At 40.5% G+C, this 19,588-nt stretch overlaps 1 protein-coding gene across 1 annotated transcript in view; it reads right to left on the reverse strand.

Annotated features, from left to right (window-relative positions):
* Nucleotides 1-19,588, reverse strand: part of LOC132827995 (protein phosphatase 1 regulatory subunit 7-like) — a 57,671-nt gene that overhangs the window by 8,962 nt on the left and 29,121 nt on the right. The window contains exons 10-13 of the mRNA XM_060844848.1: nucleotides 19,014-19,065; nucleotides 15,553-15,622; nucleotides 11,140-11,227; nucleotides 5,628-5,689 (exon numbers count right to left, since the gene is read on the reverse strand). Of these exons, the coding sequence (XP_060700831.1) occupies nucleotides 5,628-5,689; nucleotides 11,140-11,227; nucleotides 15,553-15,622; nucleotides 19,014-19,065 (272 nt within the window). The remainder of the gene's footprint in view (nucleotides 1-5,627; nucleotides 5,690-11,139; nucleotides 11,228-15,552; nucleotides 15,623-19,013; nucleotides 19,066-19,588) is intronic.

The following is a 19,588-nucleotide window of genomic DNA, read 5'->3' on the forward strand; positions in this document are numbered from 1 at the left end:
GCTTGAGGTGGGAATTGAACCCGGGTCTCTGGTGCTGTGAGGCAGCAGTGCTAACCACTGTGCCACCGTGCTGCCCACAAAATGAAAACAAAAATATAAAGATGGTGGGAGGGTCAGATGATTTTCATATTCTGTCCAAACAGCCAAGAACTATGAGGGCAAAATTAAGAGTATGAGGAAAAGCAAACTCAAAATATTAAAAATCAGTTTCTGTAGATATTTTGAAAAGAAATAAGGTTAACTGAGTGTTGGCCCTATAGAAAGTAAGTAACTAAATGATGGAAATTAAGGAGAAGGCAGATGAATTGAACAAGTAACTTGGACCAGTTTTCACTGTAGAAGATACTGGTTGCATCATAGAAAAAAAAACTATAAATCAGGAAATGGAAGGAAGGAAAAATAGTTTCAAGAAAATCCCAAACACTGAAAAAAATGCTACTAAACAGATCATTGGAGCTGGGTTCCTGATGGATTTCATCCTAGAGTCTTGTGGCGAGTGAGAAGGTTAGTTCATTGGTTCTAATTTTCCAAAATTCCCTAGATTTGGAGAAAGTTGGATTTTTTGGAAAACAGTGAAACCAACTCCTTTAATCAATGGGGGTGGGGTGGGGCACAGAAAGCAGGTAGCTACAGGCCAGTTAGGTTAACATCTGTCCTAAGGAAGATGTTACAAGTCACTAAGATTTGTAGCACAGCATTTGAAATAGTTCCAAAATAATCAACTAGAGACAACATGGTTTTGTGAAAGGGAAATTATTCGTGACGCGATGAGGGCATCACTGGCTAGGCAGCATTTAGTGCCCACCCATAATTGCCCAGAGGGCAGTTAAAGGTCAACCACATTGCTGTGGGTCTGGAGTCACATGTAGATCAAACTAGGTAAGAATGGCAGTTTCCTTCCCCATAGGACATTAGTGAATTAAATGGGTTTTTTATACAATCGTCAACAATAGTTTCGTGGTCCTCATTAAATGCAAACTTTTAAAAATTTAATTCATGTTTAAACCATTTTTTTGGAGTTCTTTAAGTAACATAGAACATAGAAGGATACAGCGCAGTACAGGCCCTTCGGCCCTCGATGTTGCGCCGACCGAATCCTACCTAACCTATACTAGCCCAATAACTTCCAAATGCCTATCCAATGCCCGCTTAAATGACCATAAAGAAGGAGAGTTCACCACTGATACGGGCAGGGCATTCCATGAACTCACAACCCGCTGTGTGAAGAATCTACCCCTAACATCTGTCCTATACCTACCACCCCTTAATTTAAAGCTATGTCCCCTAGTAACACCTGACTCCATTAGCTGTAAAAGGTTCTTAGTATCTACCCTATCTAAACCCCTAATCATCTTATACACTTCTATCAGATCTCCCCTAAACCTTCTCTTCTCCAATGAGAACAGCCCCAAGTGCCTCAGCCTTTCCTCATAAGATTTTCCTACCATTCCAGGCAACATCCTGGTAAACCTCCTCTGCACTCGTTCTAAAGCTTCCACATCCTTTCTATAGTATGGCGACCAAAACTGCACACAATACTCCAGATGAGGCCGCACCAGAGTCTTATACAACTGCAACATGACCTCAGGACTCCGGAACTCAATTCCTCTGCCAATAAAGCCCAGTACTCCATATGCCTTCCTCACAGCACTATTTACCTGGGTGGCAACTTTCAGAGATCTGTGTACATGGACACCAAGATCCCTCTGCTCATCCAAAATCCATGTGTTGTGGATAAAGGGGAACAGTAGATATTCCAGACTTAGATTGCCAGAAGGTATTCAAGAAGTGCTGCATCGAAGGACATTAAAAGCTTATGCTGTAGAGGTAATATATCAGCATAGATAGAAAACTGGCTAGCCAATGAGAGACAGAGTAGGTGAAAATGGGATATTTTCTTGTTGACAAGATGTAGTGAGTAGTGTGCCCCAATTTTATACATGGATGGCAGGTCTGGGTGCTACATTAGCAGATGGCATAAATATATATGTAGGAAAGTGGTGAAGAGAACACAAAGTTTACCAAGTGATATAGATAGATCAGAAATATTGGCAAATTGAGTAGAGTGTGGGAAAATGTGAAATTTTCCATTGTCAGGAAGAAAAAACATTTTTATCTAAATGGTGAAAGATTTCAGAGGGAACAGGGTGTCCCAGTGCATGAATCACTAAAAAGTAATTAGAAAAGCAAATAGAATGCAATCACTTTTGGAACAGGGTTCAGTATACAAGTGGGAAAGTCTTGCTTCAGTGACACAGGGCATTAAGAGGCCACATCTGGAATATTGTACAATATTGATCACCTTATTAAAGGATGGATATAAATATATTGGAAGCAATTCAAAGAAGATTTATTTGATTAATATCTGGAGTGAACAGGTCCTCCTACAAGGAGAGGTTGGATAGAGTTGGTTTGTATATGCTGAAGTTTAGTTCAATAAGAGGCACCTCAGATGAAACATAACATCTTGGATCATGAAGACAATAGGTGCAGGAATAGGCCATTCTGCCCTTCGAGCCTGCACCACCATTCAATATGATCATGGCTGATCATCCTCAATCAGTATCCTGTTCCTGCCTTATCTCCATAACCTTTGATTCCACAATTCTTGAGAGCTCTATCCAATTCTTTCTTAAATGAATTCAGAGACTGGGCCTCCACTGCCCTCTGGGAAAAAGCATTCCACACAGCCACTACTCTCTGGGTGAAGAAGTTTCTCCTCATCTCTATCCTAAATGGTCTACTCCATATTTTTAAGCTGTGTCCTCTGGTTTGGCACTCACCCATCAGCAGAAACATGTTTCCTGCCTCCAGAGTGTCCAATCCTTTAATAATCTTATATGTCTCAATCAGATCCCCTCTCAGTCTTCTAAGCTCAAGGGTATACAAGCCCAGTCACTCCAGTCTTTCAGTGTAAGGTAATCCCGCCATTCCAGGAATTGACCTCGTGAACCTACGCTGCATTCCCTCAATAGCCAAAATGCCTTTCCTCATATTTGGAGACCAGAATTACACATAGTACTCCAAGTGTGGTCTCACCAGGGCCCTCTACAGCTGCAGAAGAACCTCTTTGTTTCTACACTCAATCCCTCTTGTTATGAAGGCCAGCATGCTATTAGCCTTCTAGACTACCTGCTGTACCTGCATGCTTACCTTCATTGACTGGTGTACAAGAACACCCAGATCTCTCTGTACTGCCCCTTTACCTAAATTGATTCCATTTAGGTAGTAATCTGTCTTCCTGTTCTTGCCACCAAAGTGGATAAGCATACATTTATCCACATTAAATTGCATCTGCCATGCATCTGACCACTCACCTAACTTGTCCAGATCACCCTGTAATCTCCTACCATCCTCCTCACATTTCATCCTGCCACCCAGCTTTGTATCATCAGCAAATGTGCTAATGTCATTGCTAATACCATCTTCTATATCATTAACATATATTGTAAAAAGCTGCGGTCCAGGTACTGATCCCTGCGGTACCCCATTGGTCACTGCCTGCCATTCTGAAATGGAGCCGTTTATCACTACTCTTTGTTTCCTATCAGCCAACCAACCTTCAATCCAAGTTAGTACTTTGCCCCCAATACCATGCGCCATAAGTTTGCTCGCTAACCTTCTATGTGGGACTTCATCAAAAGCTTTCTGAAAGTCCAGGTACACTACATCTACTGGATCTCCCACGTCCATCTTCAGAGTTACATCCTCAAAAAAATTCCAGAAGATTAGTCAAGCATGATTTCCCCTTCATAAATCCATGCTGACTCTGACCTATCCTGTTACTACTATCCAGATGTGTCCTAATTTTATCCTTTATAATTGACTCCAGCATCTTTCCCACCACTGAAGTCAGACTAACTGGTCGATAATTTCCTACTATCTCTCTCCCACCTTTCTTAAAAAGTGGTACAGCATTAGCCACCCTCCAATCCGCAAGAACTGATCCCGAATCTATCAAACTCTGGAAAATAATCACCAACGCATCCACGATTTCTCGAGCCACCTCCTTCAGTACCCTGGGATGTAGACCATCAGGCCCCGGGGACTTATCAACCTTCAGACCTAACAGTCTCTCCAACACCAATTCCAGGCAAATATAAATTCCCTTAAGTTCAGGGCCTTCAGCCACTGTTACCTCATGGAGATTGCTTGTGTCTTTCCCAGTGAACACAGATCTGAAGTACCAATTCAATTCTTCTGCCATTTCTTTGATCCCTGTAATATATTCCCCTGTTTCTGTCTTCAAGGGCCCAATTTTAGTCTTAACCATTTTTTTGCCTTTCATATACCTAAAAAAACTTTTACTATCCTCCTTTATATTATTGGCCAGTTTACCTTCATACCTCATTTTTTCTCTGCGCATTTCCTTCTTAGTAATCCTCTGTTATTCTTTAAAAGCTTCCCAGTCCTCCATTTTCCCACTTATCTTTACTGTGTTATACTTTTTCTCTTTTAACTTTATATGTTTCTTAACTCCCCTCGTCAGCCACAGCCACCCATGCCTCCTCCTAGGATCTTTCTTCCTTTTTGGAATGAACTGATCCTGCAAATTCTGCATTATACACAGAAATATCCGCCATTGTTCCTCCACTGTCATCCCTGCTAAGGTATTGCACCATTGAACTTGGGCCAGCTCCTCCCTCATAGCTCCATAGTTCCCTTTATTCAACAGAAATATTGTCACTTCCGATTGTACCCGCTCCCTCTCAAATTGCAGATTGAAGCTCATTGTATTATGGTCACTAGCTCCTAATGGCTCCTTCACTACGAGGTCCCTGATCAATTCTGGTTCGTTGCACAATACCAGATCCAGAATTGCCTTCTCTCTGGTCGGCTCCAGAACTAGCTGTTCTAAGAATCCATCTCTGAAGCACTCCACAAAGTCTCTTTCTTGAGGTCCAATACCATCCTGATTCTCCCAGTCTACCTGCATGTTGAAATCCCCCTTAACAACTGTAGTAAAATCTTTGCGACAGGCCAATTTCAGCTCCTGATTTAACTTACATCTGACATACAGCCTACTGTTTGGGGACTTGTAGATAACTCCCAAGAGGGTCTTTTTACCCTTAGTATTTCTTAGCTCTATCCACACTGACTCTACATCCCCTGATTCGAGATTCCCCCCGCGCAAGGGACTGAATATCATCCCTTACCAACATGGCCAACCCACCCCCTCTGCCCGTCAGTCTGTCCTTACGATAGCACGTGTAGCCTTGAATATTCATTTCCCAGGCCCTGTCCACTTGAAGCCACGTCTCAGTTATCCCCACAATATCGCATCTGTCAATTTCCAAAAGAGCCTCAAGCTCATCCATCTTATTTCTAATGCTTTGTGCATTCATGTATAGTATTTTTAATTTGTTACTGCCCTCACCCTATTGCCCATGAAGAATGGAGGTGGAAAGAATTTATAAATTTGGGTGAAATCTGTAACTAAAGATCATATTTTAAAAAAGGGATGGCTCATTTAACAAAAAGATAGTGAGAATTTTGTTATAAAGAGTCATGAGTCTTTGGAACTCTCCCCCCTAGAAGACAGTGAAGATATGGTCTTTTTAATATTTTTAGGGACAAAAGGTAGATTCTTTCATATGTTCATATGTAAAACCTAAATAGTAACTCACGTGAAGGTTTGAATGGTAATTTTTTAGGTAAGGATTCCATCAGATTCTTCACCTGACTAAACCTGAATCAAGAGAACATAACACAATAAACACAGAACTATCACAGTGCCATTTGTCATACGATTGCAAACCAGTTTCCTAAAATGTAAGTTTGCAGTATTATTGTTTCTAGGTAGTTTAGAAAGCATTTCAGAATGAAGCATTTAAGCAGATACTAAAAATATGGGTAGTTTCGCAGCCAAGTACACTGAACCTTTTCTCCATCTTGCCTGCTGACTTTTCTGACAGCTTGGAGCTTGTCACCTGTTGCCATTGAATACTGATTGGGCATCTTTTGCTCTGTATTATATTTGTGGAATATACATTTTCATTCCTGATCAGTGCTCTCATCCATTAAATGAAACAGTCTGGCTATCCTTTCCTGGATTGACTACTTCAAATATGAAAAAGTGACAGGGTCACAAGTCACCATAGTTACCTTACTGTTTGCCTTTATTGAAAAATGAACATGGGAGTAAGTGGAGGATGAAAGCAAGATGAGTTTGAAAAACAAAAAAGCAGTTGCTAGAACATCCACCACAGAAAGTGATGAGTATTATTCATTCTATTTATATGTAACCAAAAATTTCTATAAGTCAATTGATTAAGTAACACTCAGGTGTTCAACATTATAGCTTTAAATTAAAGGGTGGTAAGTATAGGACTGATGTTAGGGGTAGATTCTTTACTCAGCGAGTCGTGAGTTCATGGAATGCCCTGCCAGTAACAGTGGTGGACTCTCCCTCTTTATGGGCATTTAAACGGGCATTGGATAAGCATATGGAGGATAGTGGGCTAGTGTAGGTTAGGTGGGCTTGGATCAGCACAACATCGAGGGCCGAAGGGCCTGTACTGTGCTGTATGTTTCTATGTTCTATTGGTAACCATTTACTGAGCTTTTCCAGTTGCAATACTCCTTTATTACAGTTGTCCGTGTTCCTTCAGTCTCAAATCACAGATTTGTACAATTAAAGCTAGTTGATGACTTGTAGATTCTTACCTATTACTTTTGATTAACATTTGTTCTATATGACCACCTTTAATCTTGAATGCTCATTTACAGATGCATAAAGATATCAAAAAAGCAAAAACAGGTTGTTTGAACAGTGAGCCTGGATCCAATGAGTTTTAATACTAGTTCATTTCCAGACTAGACTCACTTCTCTCCATACGCAAAGTACTGTTTGATGCTCAAAGTTCTGTGTCCTGCACATTACAAGCGCTGCATTCAAACTAAGGCTTGGGATGATTCTACCTTTAGATAGAAGTAAGGATTGTATTTAATATGTGTGAGCTAAGTGAATTTGGAGCACATTACCTCTGTGTCCTATGTAGTATAAGATGAAGCATCCGTCAATGGAAGGTTGGAACTAAGTTAATCTTCCATGGCAGATTTGGCAAATCCAACATCTGAAAGCAGACATGCCTGCAGGATTCAGGGAGTATCTTAGTGACCGGTCAAGCTTTCTGACTCATTAATGGGATTTGAAGAAGCAAATCTGTTACTGGGAGACATTATTCTTCCCAATTAGCTCTCAGTAATTGTGCTACTCTAATAGCTACAGTGATCCAAGCATGAATAGCGGAATCCTTTCCAGTTCATTGTGGTTGCAAGATGTTAGCCTTTTAACTCTGGTAGTATTTCTGTCTACTCTTGACTAAGGCTTGGCTCAAGCCTTACTTCTTTATATCTGTTTGGCCTGAAGTGTAGCACTGTAAGCAATTCTAATATCTCCGAAACCTTACCAAACCTTAGTGAAGGTATCTTAGAGACGGCAGAGGAGAATTACTAGAATGGTACCAAAGATGAAGGACTTCAATTATGTGAATAGACCAGAGAAACTAGGATTGTTCTACTTCCAGGGAAAATTAACAGATAATTAAAATGATCAATCAATTTAGAGTAAATAAGGAGAAGTTGTTTCCTCTGGTAAGATGGTCAGAAACCACAGGACAAAGATTTATGATGACTGGCAAGAACAACAATTTGGAGATTTTTATTAAGTAGTAAGTTAATGATTTAGAATACACTGCATGAAAGAGTGATGAAAGCAGAAGAAATAGTAATATTCATTGAATAGAATAGAATACCTACAATGTGGAAACAGGCCATTAGGCCCAACAAGTCCACACCCATACAGATCCATTTCCCACCCTATTACTCTACATTTACCCCTACTAATACACCTAACCTACACATCCCTGAACACTATGGGCAATTTAGCATGGTCAATTCACCTAACCTGCACATCTTTGGGTTGTGGGAGGAAACTGGAGCAATCGGAGTAAACCCACACAAACACAGGGGGAACATGAAAACTCCACATAGTTGTCCGAGACTGGAATCAAACCTGGGATCCTAGTGCTGTGAGGCAGCAGTGTTAACCACTGAGCCACCGTGCCACCTATATATATATATATTCAAATGGAAATTTTGATGAATATGAAAAATTAGTAAGGGACTAAAACAAATTGCATAAACTTCAAAGAGGCTTTTTGGGCTGAACAGCCCCCTCATGTACTGAATTAATTTTAATTCAAACATACTGTAATATTCAAGATAATGGTCTAAGTTGTGACCAACATTTGTATCAGAATAATGTAATAATAAAGTAATACCTTTAATATTAACAGCAAGAAGTAAAGCAAAGTTCTGTTTCGATAAGTGTGTTATCAAAGTCACCTTATGCCAAGAGAATCTGTAAAGTTAACCTCTTATTTGTCATAAAATGAGGCACATAAATTAAAAAATCAGAATGATTCATCAACATCCAGAGTCATACAACACGGAAACAGATCCTTTGGTCCAACCAGTCCATGCTGACTATAAGCCCAAAATAAGCTAGTTCCACCTGCCTGTGGTTTGGCCCACATCCCTCCAAACATTTCCTATTCATGTACTTATCCAAATGTCTTTCAAACATTGTAACTATACCCGATATCACCACTTTCTCTGGAAGTTCATTCCACACACGAACCACTCACTATATAAAAAGTTGCCCCTCATGTCCTTTTTAAATTTTTCTCCTCTCACCTTAAGAATATGCACCCGAGTCTTGAAATCCTCCAACTTAGGGAAAAGACACCTGCCATTCACCTTATCTATGCCCCCAAGAATTTATAAACCTTCATAAGGTTACCCTCAACCTTCAATGTTCCAGCCTCTCCTTATACCCAAACCCTACATTCCTAGCAACATATTAGTAAATCTCTTCTGAACCTTCTCCAATTTAATAATATCCTTCCTAAAACAGGGCGACCAGAAGTGCACACAGTATACCAGAACAGGCCTCACCAATCTGCTGTACAACTTCAACAGGCCTCCATGTATGTTTGGTAATCAACTTAGTTTCTTGAATATTTCAAAAGCGAATTTCACTTTCTGTAAAGACAGAAAATGCATACAATAGTTCACTCAATGCTCTAAGTTCAATGTTATAATCCTTACATGATTATGTAACTGTGTGCGGGTAGTGAATTGTGCATTCTTAATCTAAGAGGATGCATGATCCACTGATGGCTTTCCTCACTATCTCCCTGGGTCGCAACCCTTCACCTTATTAGTTTAAAACCTCCTGAGCAGCTCTAGCAAATCTCCCTGCCAGTATATTAGTCTCCTTCTTGTACAGGTCACTTCTACCCTAGAAGAGATCCCAATGATCCAAAAATGCGAATCCTTTGCCCATACACCAGCTCCTCAGCCACACATTCACCTGCTTTATCCTCCTATTCCTACCCTCAGATATTTATATCATCGATAGTCAAAGGTAAGGTGCCGGAAGACTGGAGGTTGGCTAATATGGTGCCACTATTTAAGAAAGGTAGTAAGGACAAGCCAGGGAACTAATAGACCAGTGAACCTGACATTGGTGGTGGGCAAGTTTGGAGGCGATCCTCAGGGGTACAGGATTTACATGTACTTGGAAAGGCAAGGACTGATTAGGGATGGTCAACTTGGCTTTGTACTTGGGAAATATGCCTCACAAATTTTATTGAGTTTTTTGAAGAAGTAACAAAGAGATTGATGAGGGCAGAGTGGTGGACGTAATCTATAAGGCGTTCGACAAGGTTCCCCGTGGGAGACTAGTTGGCAAGATTAGATCTCACGGAATACAGGGAGAACTAGCCATTTGGATACAGAACTGGCTCAAAGATAGAAGACAGAGGGTAGTGGTGGAGGGTTGTTTTTCAGACTGCAGCCTGTGACCAGTGGAGTGCCACAAGGATCAGTACTAGGTCCACTACTTTTCATCATTTATATAAATGATTTGGATATGAGCATAAGAGGTATAGTTAGGAAGTTTGCAGATGACACCAAAATTGGAGGTGTAGTGGTCAGTGAAGAAGGTTGCCTCAGATTACAACAGGATCTTGATCAGATGATCCAGTGGGCTGAGGAGTGACAGATGGAGTTTAATTTAGATAAATACGAGGTGTCATGTTTTGGGAAAGCAAATCTTACCAGGACTTACACACTTAATGGTATTAGTAAAGTGTTGCTGAACAAAGAGACCTTGGAGTGCAGGTTCAAGCACCTTGAAAATAGACTTGCAGGTATATAGGAGAGTACAGGAGTTGGGAGGTCATGCTGCAATTGTACAAGACGTTGGTTCGGCCTTTTGGATTATTGTGTGCAATTCTGGTCTCCTTCCTATCGGAAGGATGTTGTGAAACTTGAAATGGTTCAGAAAAGGTTTCCAAGGATGTTGCCAGGGTTGGAGGATTTGAGCTATAGGGAGAGGCTGAATAGGCTGGGGCTGTTTTCTCTGGAACATCGGAAGCTGAGGGGTGACCTTATAGATGTTTATAAAATCATGAACGGCATGGATAGGATAAATTGACAAAGTCTTTTCCCTGGGATGGGAGAGTCCAGTACTAGAGGGCATAGGTTTAGGGTGAGAGGGAAGAGATATAAAAGAGACCTATGGGTCAACGTTTTCACACAGAGGGTGGTGCGTGTATGGAATGAGCTGCCAGAGGAAGTGGTGGAGGCTGGTACAACATTTAAAAGGCATCTGGATGGTTATGTGAATAGGAAGAGTTTAGAGGGATGTGGGCAAGTGGGACTAGATTAGGTTGGGATACCTGGTGGGCATGGACGAGTTGGATCAAAGGGTCTATTTCCATGCTGTACATCTCTCAGACTCTGTGACTCTTTGACAATGCTAAATCCTAAGAACTATTGGGGGGGAAAGCCAAGAAAATGTCATAGCTAATTAATAACATTTCTTATGATGGAGCCTAATTCATCTTATGATCATTCGATCACTGTCAGATAATAATTCTTGCTTTCAGAAGATATACAGGAGAAAGATCTCCTCATCCAACTTCCTAAATGAGGTTCACCGAGATAAATAAAGATTCCACGCAAGACCTTTCTTAATTTGCTGCCAAGTCCACGAGGAGGACAAAAGGTCCAAAATAACACATTACATTTCAAAGTTATTGTCTTATTTTTAAAAGCAGTTCTTACCTTTCAGCTAGTGATTGTTGCAGATCTTCCATTTGGGACTCAAAATCCATCAAACAGGTCACAATCTTTTGCGTATTCTCAAGGGAAGCTGTAGGTATTTGTTTATTGTTAGCAAAGAATCAGAAAACAACAAAGCAAGGCAAGTAGAAGAAAAATGTGTGAACTAATACAGAACAAATATAGAGGGGATTTTATTTATTAATGCCATGTAAAGGACAATTATGCTTCATTATATATTTGGGCCATGGAATTTCACTGAGGCAGCAAAGGTTATTGGCAGCCTGATTGTTGATGAAAAACGCCTTTAAGGTCACTGGTGTGATGGATTGTGTGACTGATGTGCACACTTAAGCAGAGATGTATGGTTGACACACGTCAGGATTGTCTAGAGTTTACAGTTATTAAAGATTAAGCCCAGCAACATTGCTGAAATAATCATAGGGACACTTTTTAAACACTTTCATTTATTATTTCTAAAGGTTTTGGAGATGGACAGCAAACTGCCATTTGACTAACAAAGGTTCACCTCAGCAGGTGATGGAATATCTCTTCCCTTCACTATCAGTTTGAGAAAGGTGCTGCTTCACAAAATAAAACTGCAGGATGGCCAATAGTGGGAGCTCGGGGTGGAACAGTTGAAGAGAGAGATCCTGTGATGGAAACTCTAGAAATAGGCTTGCTGATTCCAGTTGTATCTATTTCGGAGGTTCTACCTTTGGCTGCCTCCTTTTATCCAAAGTTGATATCTTCCTGACAGTACCACCATTTTGATAAAGCAGAAACCGGCTGTATGATAGCAATGCAGAAGTCACCACAGTACTGCCCATCCCTGACTGACCATGAGCCACCTACGTGAACATGTCCATGAGGCACAGTTACATCACAGGATGGAGTTCGGGATCTGGCCCCAGCAACAGTGATAAAACTCCAAGTCAGGAAGGTGTGTAACCTGGAGAGCATGCAGATGATGGCATTTTCAGATGTAAGTAGACTTAGGTTTCACATTTTTAAGTTTGATAGCTTTATTTTGCTTATCATGGGCACTTATCAATCTTTTTACAATACATGTATACTGCTCATCTGACAAGGCCAAGGTGATTTTGTACTAAACACGTTATCTTTAAATGAAGCCATTTTGTGATGTCACACTCTAATACATTAACTTACACAACACAAAGCCAGAATGAAAGTAGACATAACCAAAGTAGATTGCAACAAAAGTGGGAGCTAAAAATGTTATAGTTGTAAAGTAAGTAATTTGGAATCAGTGGTTAATAACAATGAGGTTTCGTATTATTTCTACCAATATCCTTATACTAATTATCTGCATTTTAAAAGGGTTGTGAAAAGGTTGTGAGAACATCAGCAACAAGATACATCCAGAATCTTATCAGAGACCGTCCTTGAGTCTTACAGTTACAGGCTCATGAATGGATGCCCGTTCCTTTTGAGATAAGGTAAACATTCCAAAACACTCCATTGTCTTAATGTTTAAGGCAAGGTACACACTTGAACAGCTTCAGATTATGAATTAATTATAAAAAAAACTTTTAATTAAGGGGTGCAGTGTGGTAAACACAGATTTGGAGACAAAATGGCAAAGAAAGCTCTGAAAACCATTTTCTCAAGTACAACATTTATCCTGTAGACACTTGGAGGAATACCCCATCGCAAGTTGGGTTTAAATCCCAGTTTCCTACAAGTATGAGTGGTTGATCTCAGGACAGATACCTCTGTCAGTCAGCTTTCTGTCAGGGTAAAATCTAGTTGAGGGGGCTTGATCTTAGGGGACAGAAAGATTTTCTGTCAACGAACTTGTTTCTGCATTTTTCATTCAGCTTGAAGTCTATTCTATATCTTCAATGAGTGTAATATTATGTGCCCTTATCCAAAACAAAACTAACCAAATTTCTTTGTGTACAGCATATTGTTTTATTCTGTTTATATCTAATAAGCGACTCATTAACTCAGTGCCTGAGACTCTGATGATTATATTCCTGTTGCACCTCTGACCTGCTCTTGAAACAATTTATATAGCCAGTTCAATTAAGCTTCTGGTCAATGCTCACCTCAGGATGTCGATGGTGAGGGATTTGATTATGGTACTGTCATCAAATAGTAAGGGAAGATGGCTAGATGCCTTTTGTTCAGAGAAGGTCACTTGTGAAGCAGAAGTGTTACTTGCCACTTATCAATCCAAGCATTGAATGTTGTGCAGGTCTTGAAGCAGCCTGGCTTCAATAACTGAGGAATTGCAAATACATCTGAACACTGCAATTATCAATAAACATCCCCACTTTTATGACAGACGGAAAGTTATAATGAAGCAACTGATTCCTGTCACTATCCTGAAGTACTGCTGAAGCAGAAATGATTTGTCTTCAATATTCACAATCATTTTCCTTTATGTGTGTTATGCTTCCAGCCCCTGGTTTACCAATAATTTTTACTGGGGCTTCCTCAAGCCTCATCTGGTTAAATGCTGACTGAAGTCAACGGCAATCATTCTTACCTCACCTCTGGGATTCTGCACTTTTGTTCATGTCTAGAATGAGGCTTTAATGAGGTCCAGAGCCCAGTTATCTGGACAGAACCCCAAATTGAACATCAGTGAACAGTTTATTGGTGGGTAAGCACTGCTTCATGGTACTGTCGACAGCATCATCCATTGTTTTGCAGGGAATTGAAAGTAGACTGCTGAGGTGATAACTGGCAGATTAAAATTGTCTCCCTTTCTTGGGCTATTTTCCACATTGTCAGTTAGATGGCATCTTCCAGTTGAACTGGAGCAGTTTGTCTAGGAGCGTGGCTGATTCCAAAGCACAAGTCTTCAGCAATACAGCCAGAATGTTGTGGCCCCATTGCCTTTCCTGTATCCAGTGCCTTCAGCCATTTCTTGATACCACATGGAGTGAATTGAATATGCTCTGTAATGCTGGGGAACTCAGGAGGAAGCATCCAAGGAACAGGAACTTCGACGTTTCGGGCAAAAGCCCTTCATCAGGAATCCTGACCTGCTGTGCTTTAACCAGCAACACATTTTCAGCTCTGATCTCCAGCATCTGCAGACCTCACTTTTTACTCGAACTCAGGAGGAAGCCAAGATGGACCATCCACTGAGCTCCACCAACTAAAACTAACTGAAACACCAATGATGTCTTAAATAAAAAGCCTTCCCCAAAGGCTTGTTATTATTGTACGTGACAGTTAAAGGGTTGTCCTGGCTTCAGAAGTTGAGCTAAAGTGTCATCTTGTGTTTGGATTCTGTCGGAAGCTATTTCTTCCATCAAGAAGCCAGGGTGTGTGACCAAAATCCCTCTCCGAAGGTGCCCTGGCTGACTGGAATTCCATCTTTGTTTGGTTCGGAGAGGAGGGGATGTTGAATGTTGGAGGTTCTCTGGCACACAAACCATATCTACCCAGTACAAGTCTGCTCATTTCCAAAACCGTGCCTGGTAACTACAACCTTTCCAACATTATTGATAGGAGTGATCACTGAATAGTTCTTGTGGGGACAAGTTGGATTTTAAAACTGACCATCCATTTTGTTATATGGCATTACCAACATGTGCCCATCAAAATGGATGGTCAGTTTTGTACTGGGCAGATATGGTTTGTGTGCCAGAGAACCTCCAACATTCAACATCCCCTCCTCTCCGAACCAAACAAAGATGGAATTCCAGTCAGCCAGGGCACCTTCGGAGAGGGATTTTGGTCACACACCCTGGCTTCTTGATGGAAGAAATAGCTTCCGACAGAATCCAAACACAAGATGACACTTTAGCTCAACTTCTGAAGCCAGGACAACCCCTTAACTGTCATGTACAATAATAACAAGCTTTTTGGGGAGGATTTTTATTTAAAACATCATCGGTAGTCATGGCTTTATTGAAAGACAAACTACGCAAATGCCAATATTTTCCTCTGATACATGGCGCACTCGCAATCAACATATTGAACCTGGAACTTCCTGAAATTGAACAAAGGTTACCTGACATCTGAATCAGCTTCATCCTAATACAGGAGGAATGCATTATATGGCACCGAATTTACAGAAGTAAAGTCTAAAAGAGTTAATGTAACATTCAAATGCCACCATAACTGATTTGCTCAAAGGCCAAGAAGGCCGTGATGAAGAAAATCAATGCATTAAGAAAACCCAATTTTTTTTTTGTTTCAAGTGCAACAAAACAGAATATGGATAATCGAAGATCTGCACAGAACAACAGCTCTGCGTGTCACCAAATGAAGGACTAGTGACCTGGAGAAGCAATCTCTCCAGGTGAATTTTCACACTGAAGATGATGCAGGTGCCCATATATCTTTTGGAGGCTAAATAACAAACCAAGCGTAATTATATATCAAAAGTCAAAGGTTCATGTGGGTTTGAGCAATTCCTACAGAGTAACTTACCACTAGCCAGTCCTGTTTTCTGAATAACTTGAGAATTCTGATTCTCACTATTCGATGGGTTAAGAGGAACCTACAACAGAGCAACAAAGATTAAGTGTTCACCAAGTCTCTAACACAAAATACTTTCTGTCATCTCAATGAAACTAGAAATTAATATTGCAAGAAATAGTATGATGGAGCTATTGCTGCTACAGTGTTTTGGCCTCACTGGGTTTGTGTTCTGGCACAAACCAATTTTGAATGACTAATCTAATTGAAATCTCTCTATATTTGTGATACTTGGAGGAAGAAGAGTAGGAGAAAAAAGAATAAATGGGATCCAGGAAGCTGAGTTACACCATACGAGGCCAGTGAATTTACTTGAAGTTATCTGAGACACAATGTATATCTATGCTTCAAGTCATCAGGGAAGCAATTGCAGAGTACTGCAAGACGGTCTGGAGCCAAACCACAGACTGAACACTGCCAGTGACTGCAAGGTTCATTCACTTCTTGACTTGCACACCATCAGACTTATTACAAGTATGCTGGACAGTTATCTGCAATAGCTCAGGAGACAACCCTTCTGATGAACAGCTTCCACGTGAGAGTGGTCACTTTATATAGCACAAAGTGATTTTGGTAACTGAGTCACTCCACTCCTGAAGCAGAAGAAAGAAGAGAGAAGCAAAAAGGAAAGCCCCATGTAATCTTCTTCCCAAGTGTGTGTAGTGCTCTTACTCAAGTTTTTATTTTCTCTGTCGCTTTTTTACTCTCCTTTGTCAGCCTTGTAGAAATCTATCATGAGTTTGAACCTTTCTAATGGATGCTAAGAATTTTTATCCCAAACACGCTATTTTAAGTGGCAACATTCCCTTAAATTATATCTAAAATAGGATTCTCTGCTACCGTATTGGATTAGCTTCATATAATTAGACTGTGTTGCATTGCAAATTGCGTAAATATGCGGCTTCGTGGTTAGCATTGCTGCCTCACAGTGCCAGGGACCCAGGTTCGATTCCGGTCTCGGGTGACTGTCTGTGTGGAGTTTGAATATTCTCCACGTGTCTGTGTCGGTTTCCTCCTGTGCTCCAGTTTCCTTCCACGGTCCAAAGATGTGCAGGTAAGGTGAATTAGTCATGTGAAATTGCCCATAGTGTTCAGGAATATGGGGGTTAGGTGCATTAGTCAGGGGAAATGTGGAGTAATAGGGTAGGAGAATGGGTCTGGGTGGTTTACTCTTTGAAGGGTCGGTGTGGACTTGTTGGGCCAAATGGCCTGTTTTCACACTGAAGGGATTCTATGATTCTATGCTGATTCGAGAAAATTACCAATTACCAGTGTACTGCATTTTATTAGATTTACACCAGCTTTTTAACCAAATTCTACAGATTGTCAATGGATCACCTATTTAAATGGTTCAAAGGAATCTGGAAGCTGCTAAGATCATGACATTTGTAACAATAGTTTATTAATTTATGATATGGAGGTGCTGGTGTTGGACTGGATTGGACAAAATTAAAAATCCTACAATATCAGGTTATAGTCCAACAGGTTTATTTGGAATAACAAGCTGTTGAAGTGTTGTTCAGTAGGTGGTTGCACCTACTAGAGAAGGTGCAAAACTTGGCCTACTGTTGGAACATATGGCAGGGCAGGTGACTGGGGGAGCACTTTGGGACCAGCGATCATACCTCTATTTTAAAATAGTGATGGAAAAAGATAGACCAGATCTAAAAGCTGAAGTTCTAAATTGGAGAAAGGTCAATTTTGACAGTATTAGGCAAGAACTTCCATAAGCTGATTGGGGGCAGATGTTTGCAGGTAAAAGGACAACTGGAAAATGGGAAGCCTTCAGAAATAAGGTAACAAGAGTCCAGAGACAGTATAATCGTGTTAGGGTGAAAGAAAAGGCTGGTAGGTGTATGTAATGCTGGATGACAAGAGAAATTGAGAGTTTGTTTAAGAAAAAGAAGGAAGCATCTGTCAGGTATAGACAGGATAGATCGAGTGAATCCTTAGAAGAGTATAAAGGCAGTAGGAGCATATTTAAGAGGGAAATCAGGAGGGCAAAAAGGGGACATGAGATAGCTTTGGCAAATAGAGTTATGGAGAATCCAAAGGGCTTTTACAAATGCATTAAGGCCAAAGGAGAACTAAGGAGAGAATAGGGCCCTCAAAGATCAGCAAGGCAGCCTGTGTGTGGAGCCACAGGAGATGGGGGAGGTACTAAACGAGTATTTTGCATCAGTATTTACTGTGGAAAAGAACATGGAAGATACATAATGTAGGGAAATAGATGGTGACATCTTGAAAAATGTCCAAATTATAGACGAGGAAGTGCTGGATGTCTTGAAATGCATAAAAGTGGTGGAGGCTAGTAGAATTGCAACATTTAAGAGGCATTTGGATAGGTATATGAAAGGAAGGGTTTGGAGGGATATGGGATATGGACCAGGTGCTGGCAGATGGGACTAGATTGGGTTAGGATATCTGGTTGGCATGGGTGAGTTGGACCGAAGGGTCTGTTTCCATGCTGTACACCTCTGTGACTCTATGACTCGGTGCAGTAGATACCTGACAAAGAAGCTGCGCTCCGACAGCTTATACTTCTAAATAAAGCTGTTGGACTATAACTCGGTGTTGTGTCATTTTTTTTAACTTTACTAATTTTAGCTGCATAGACGGACATTCACTGTAAATAAGCACAATGTGGGATTGAAGGAAATGAATACCGAATGCTGAAATCACATTTGGATTCAATCCTGTGTCTGGCACCTTTACTGTACTACATAGTAAGCGGCATCTTAAAAAACCCATGTGTTTTTTTGGAGTAGTGTAACTAAGACCAGTACTTTAAATAATTTCCTCATTCCACTGTGTGATTTGGGATATTCTGTATTGAGTGATATTTTAAATAATTTTGTTTTGCTTCTTGCCTCTCCTGACATTTTGTAGAGTTACACATTAACAGATCCCACCATGTCCCTTTGAAAAGGCCACGTTGATGGTCAGTGTTATTCAACCTGAAAAAGCATCATAGCCATGCCAAATAGGTCTTCATCCCACGTGAACCATTTATGGAATTTCTTTGAAATTAGAAACAAGATGGTGACCAATTCTCTTCCCTGCCTATTCTGGAGGAATTTCAGCCAACAGCAATGCCTAAAATCAGCTAAATTCAATAGATTAGGACCTGAAACAGAGACTTAACATAGTTTGTAAGCAAAGAACTGAAACTAGGCTTCTGAGCCTGATTATGCGAACCTGGTTATTTAGAGCTATGGCAGTCTAAGTACACAACGCTTTGGAGATGCTACTGGAATAAAGTTTAGCTCAGCTTTACATATGTTTGTCCAAATCATGTCTGAGAATTTCCAGAAAAGGGAGCAGGGGAGAAAACTGGAAAAAAAAATTATAATCCAAGTTCAGTTGACTCCAGGCTTTCAGCTGATCTAGAAAAAGCACATTCACATACTCACCCCATCCAAATATTCAAGCTGAGGCATGAGGTAAGAGACTTCCATGAGGTGCCTGAGGGATTCATTAATAATAATATTAATTGTTGGCATAGGGTAAGATGTTTGCAAGATCATTAAGACAATGTAAAATGCAATACTAAATCTGGTATCAATTAAAAACAAAAATATAGCTGTAGGTCATATAGGTTGTTGAGTCTGCTACACTGTTCAGTAGGGTCATGAGTGAACTTCTAAAACCATCCAACTTTCCCATCCTAAAATCATACATTCCGATTCACTTCATGTCCAAACATCAATGGATCTATGTCTTGAATTAACAACTGAGTATCCTCAGACCTCTGAGGCAGAGAATTCCAAAGATTCACAGCACTTTGAGTAAGGAAATATCTCATCTCTATCTTAAACAGCCAGCACCTAACCTGAGACTACCATCCTTGAACATTGTGTTACAGGTAGACAGGGTGGTGAAGACAACATTTGGCACGCTTGTCTTTTTTAGTTAACAGCATGGAGTTGGGACATCATGTTAAGGCTGATCAAGACATTGGTGAGGCCACATTTAGAGTTCTGTGTAC

This window comes from Hemiscyllium ocellatum, chromosome 25 (assembly GCF_020745735.1).
Source record: "Hemiscyllium ocellatum isolate sHemOce1 chromosome 25, sHemOce1.pat.X.cur, whole genome shotgun sequence".
In the NCBI taxonomy this organism is placed as follows: domain Eukaryota; kingdom Metazoa; phylum Chordata; class Chondrichthyes; order Orectolobiformes; family Hemiscylliidae; genus Hemiscyllium; species Hemiscyllium ocellatum.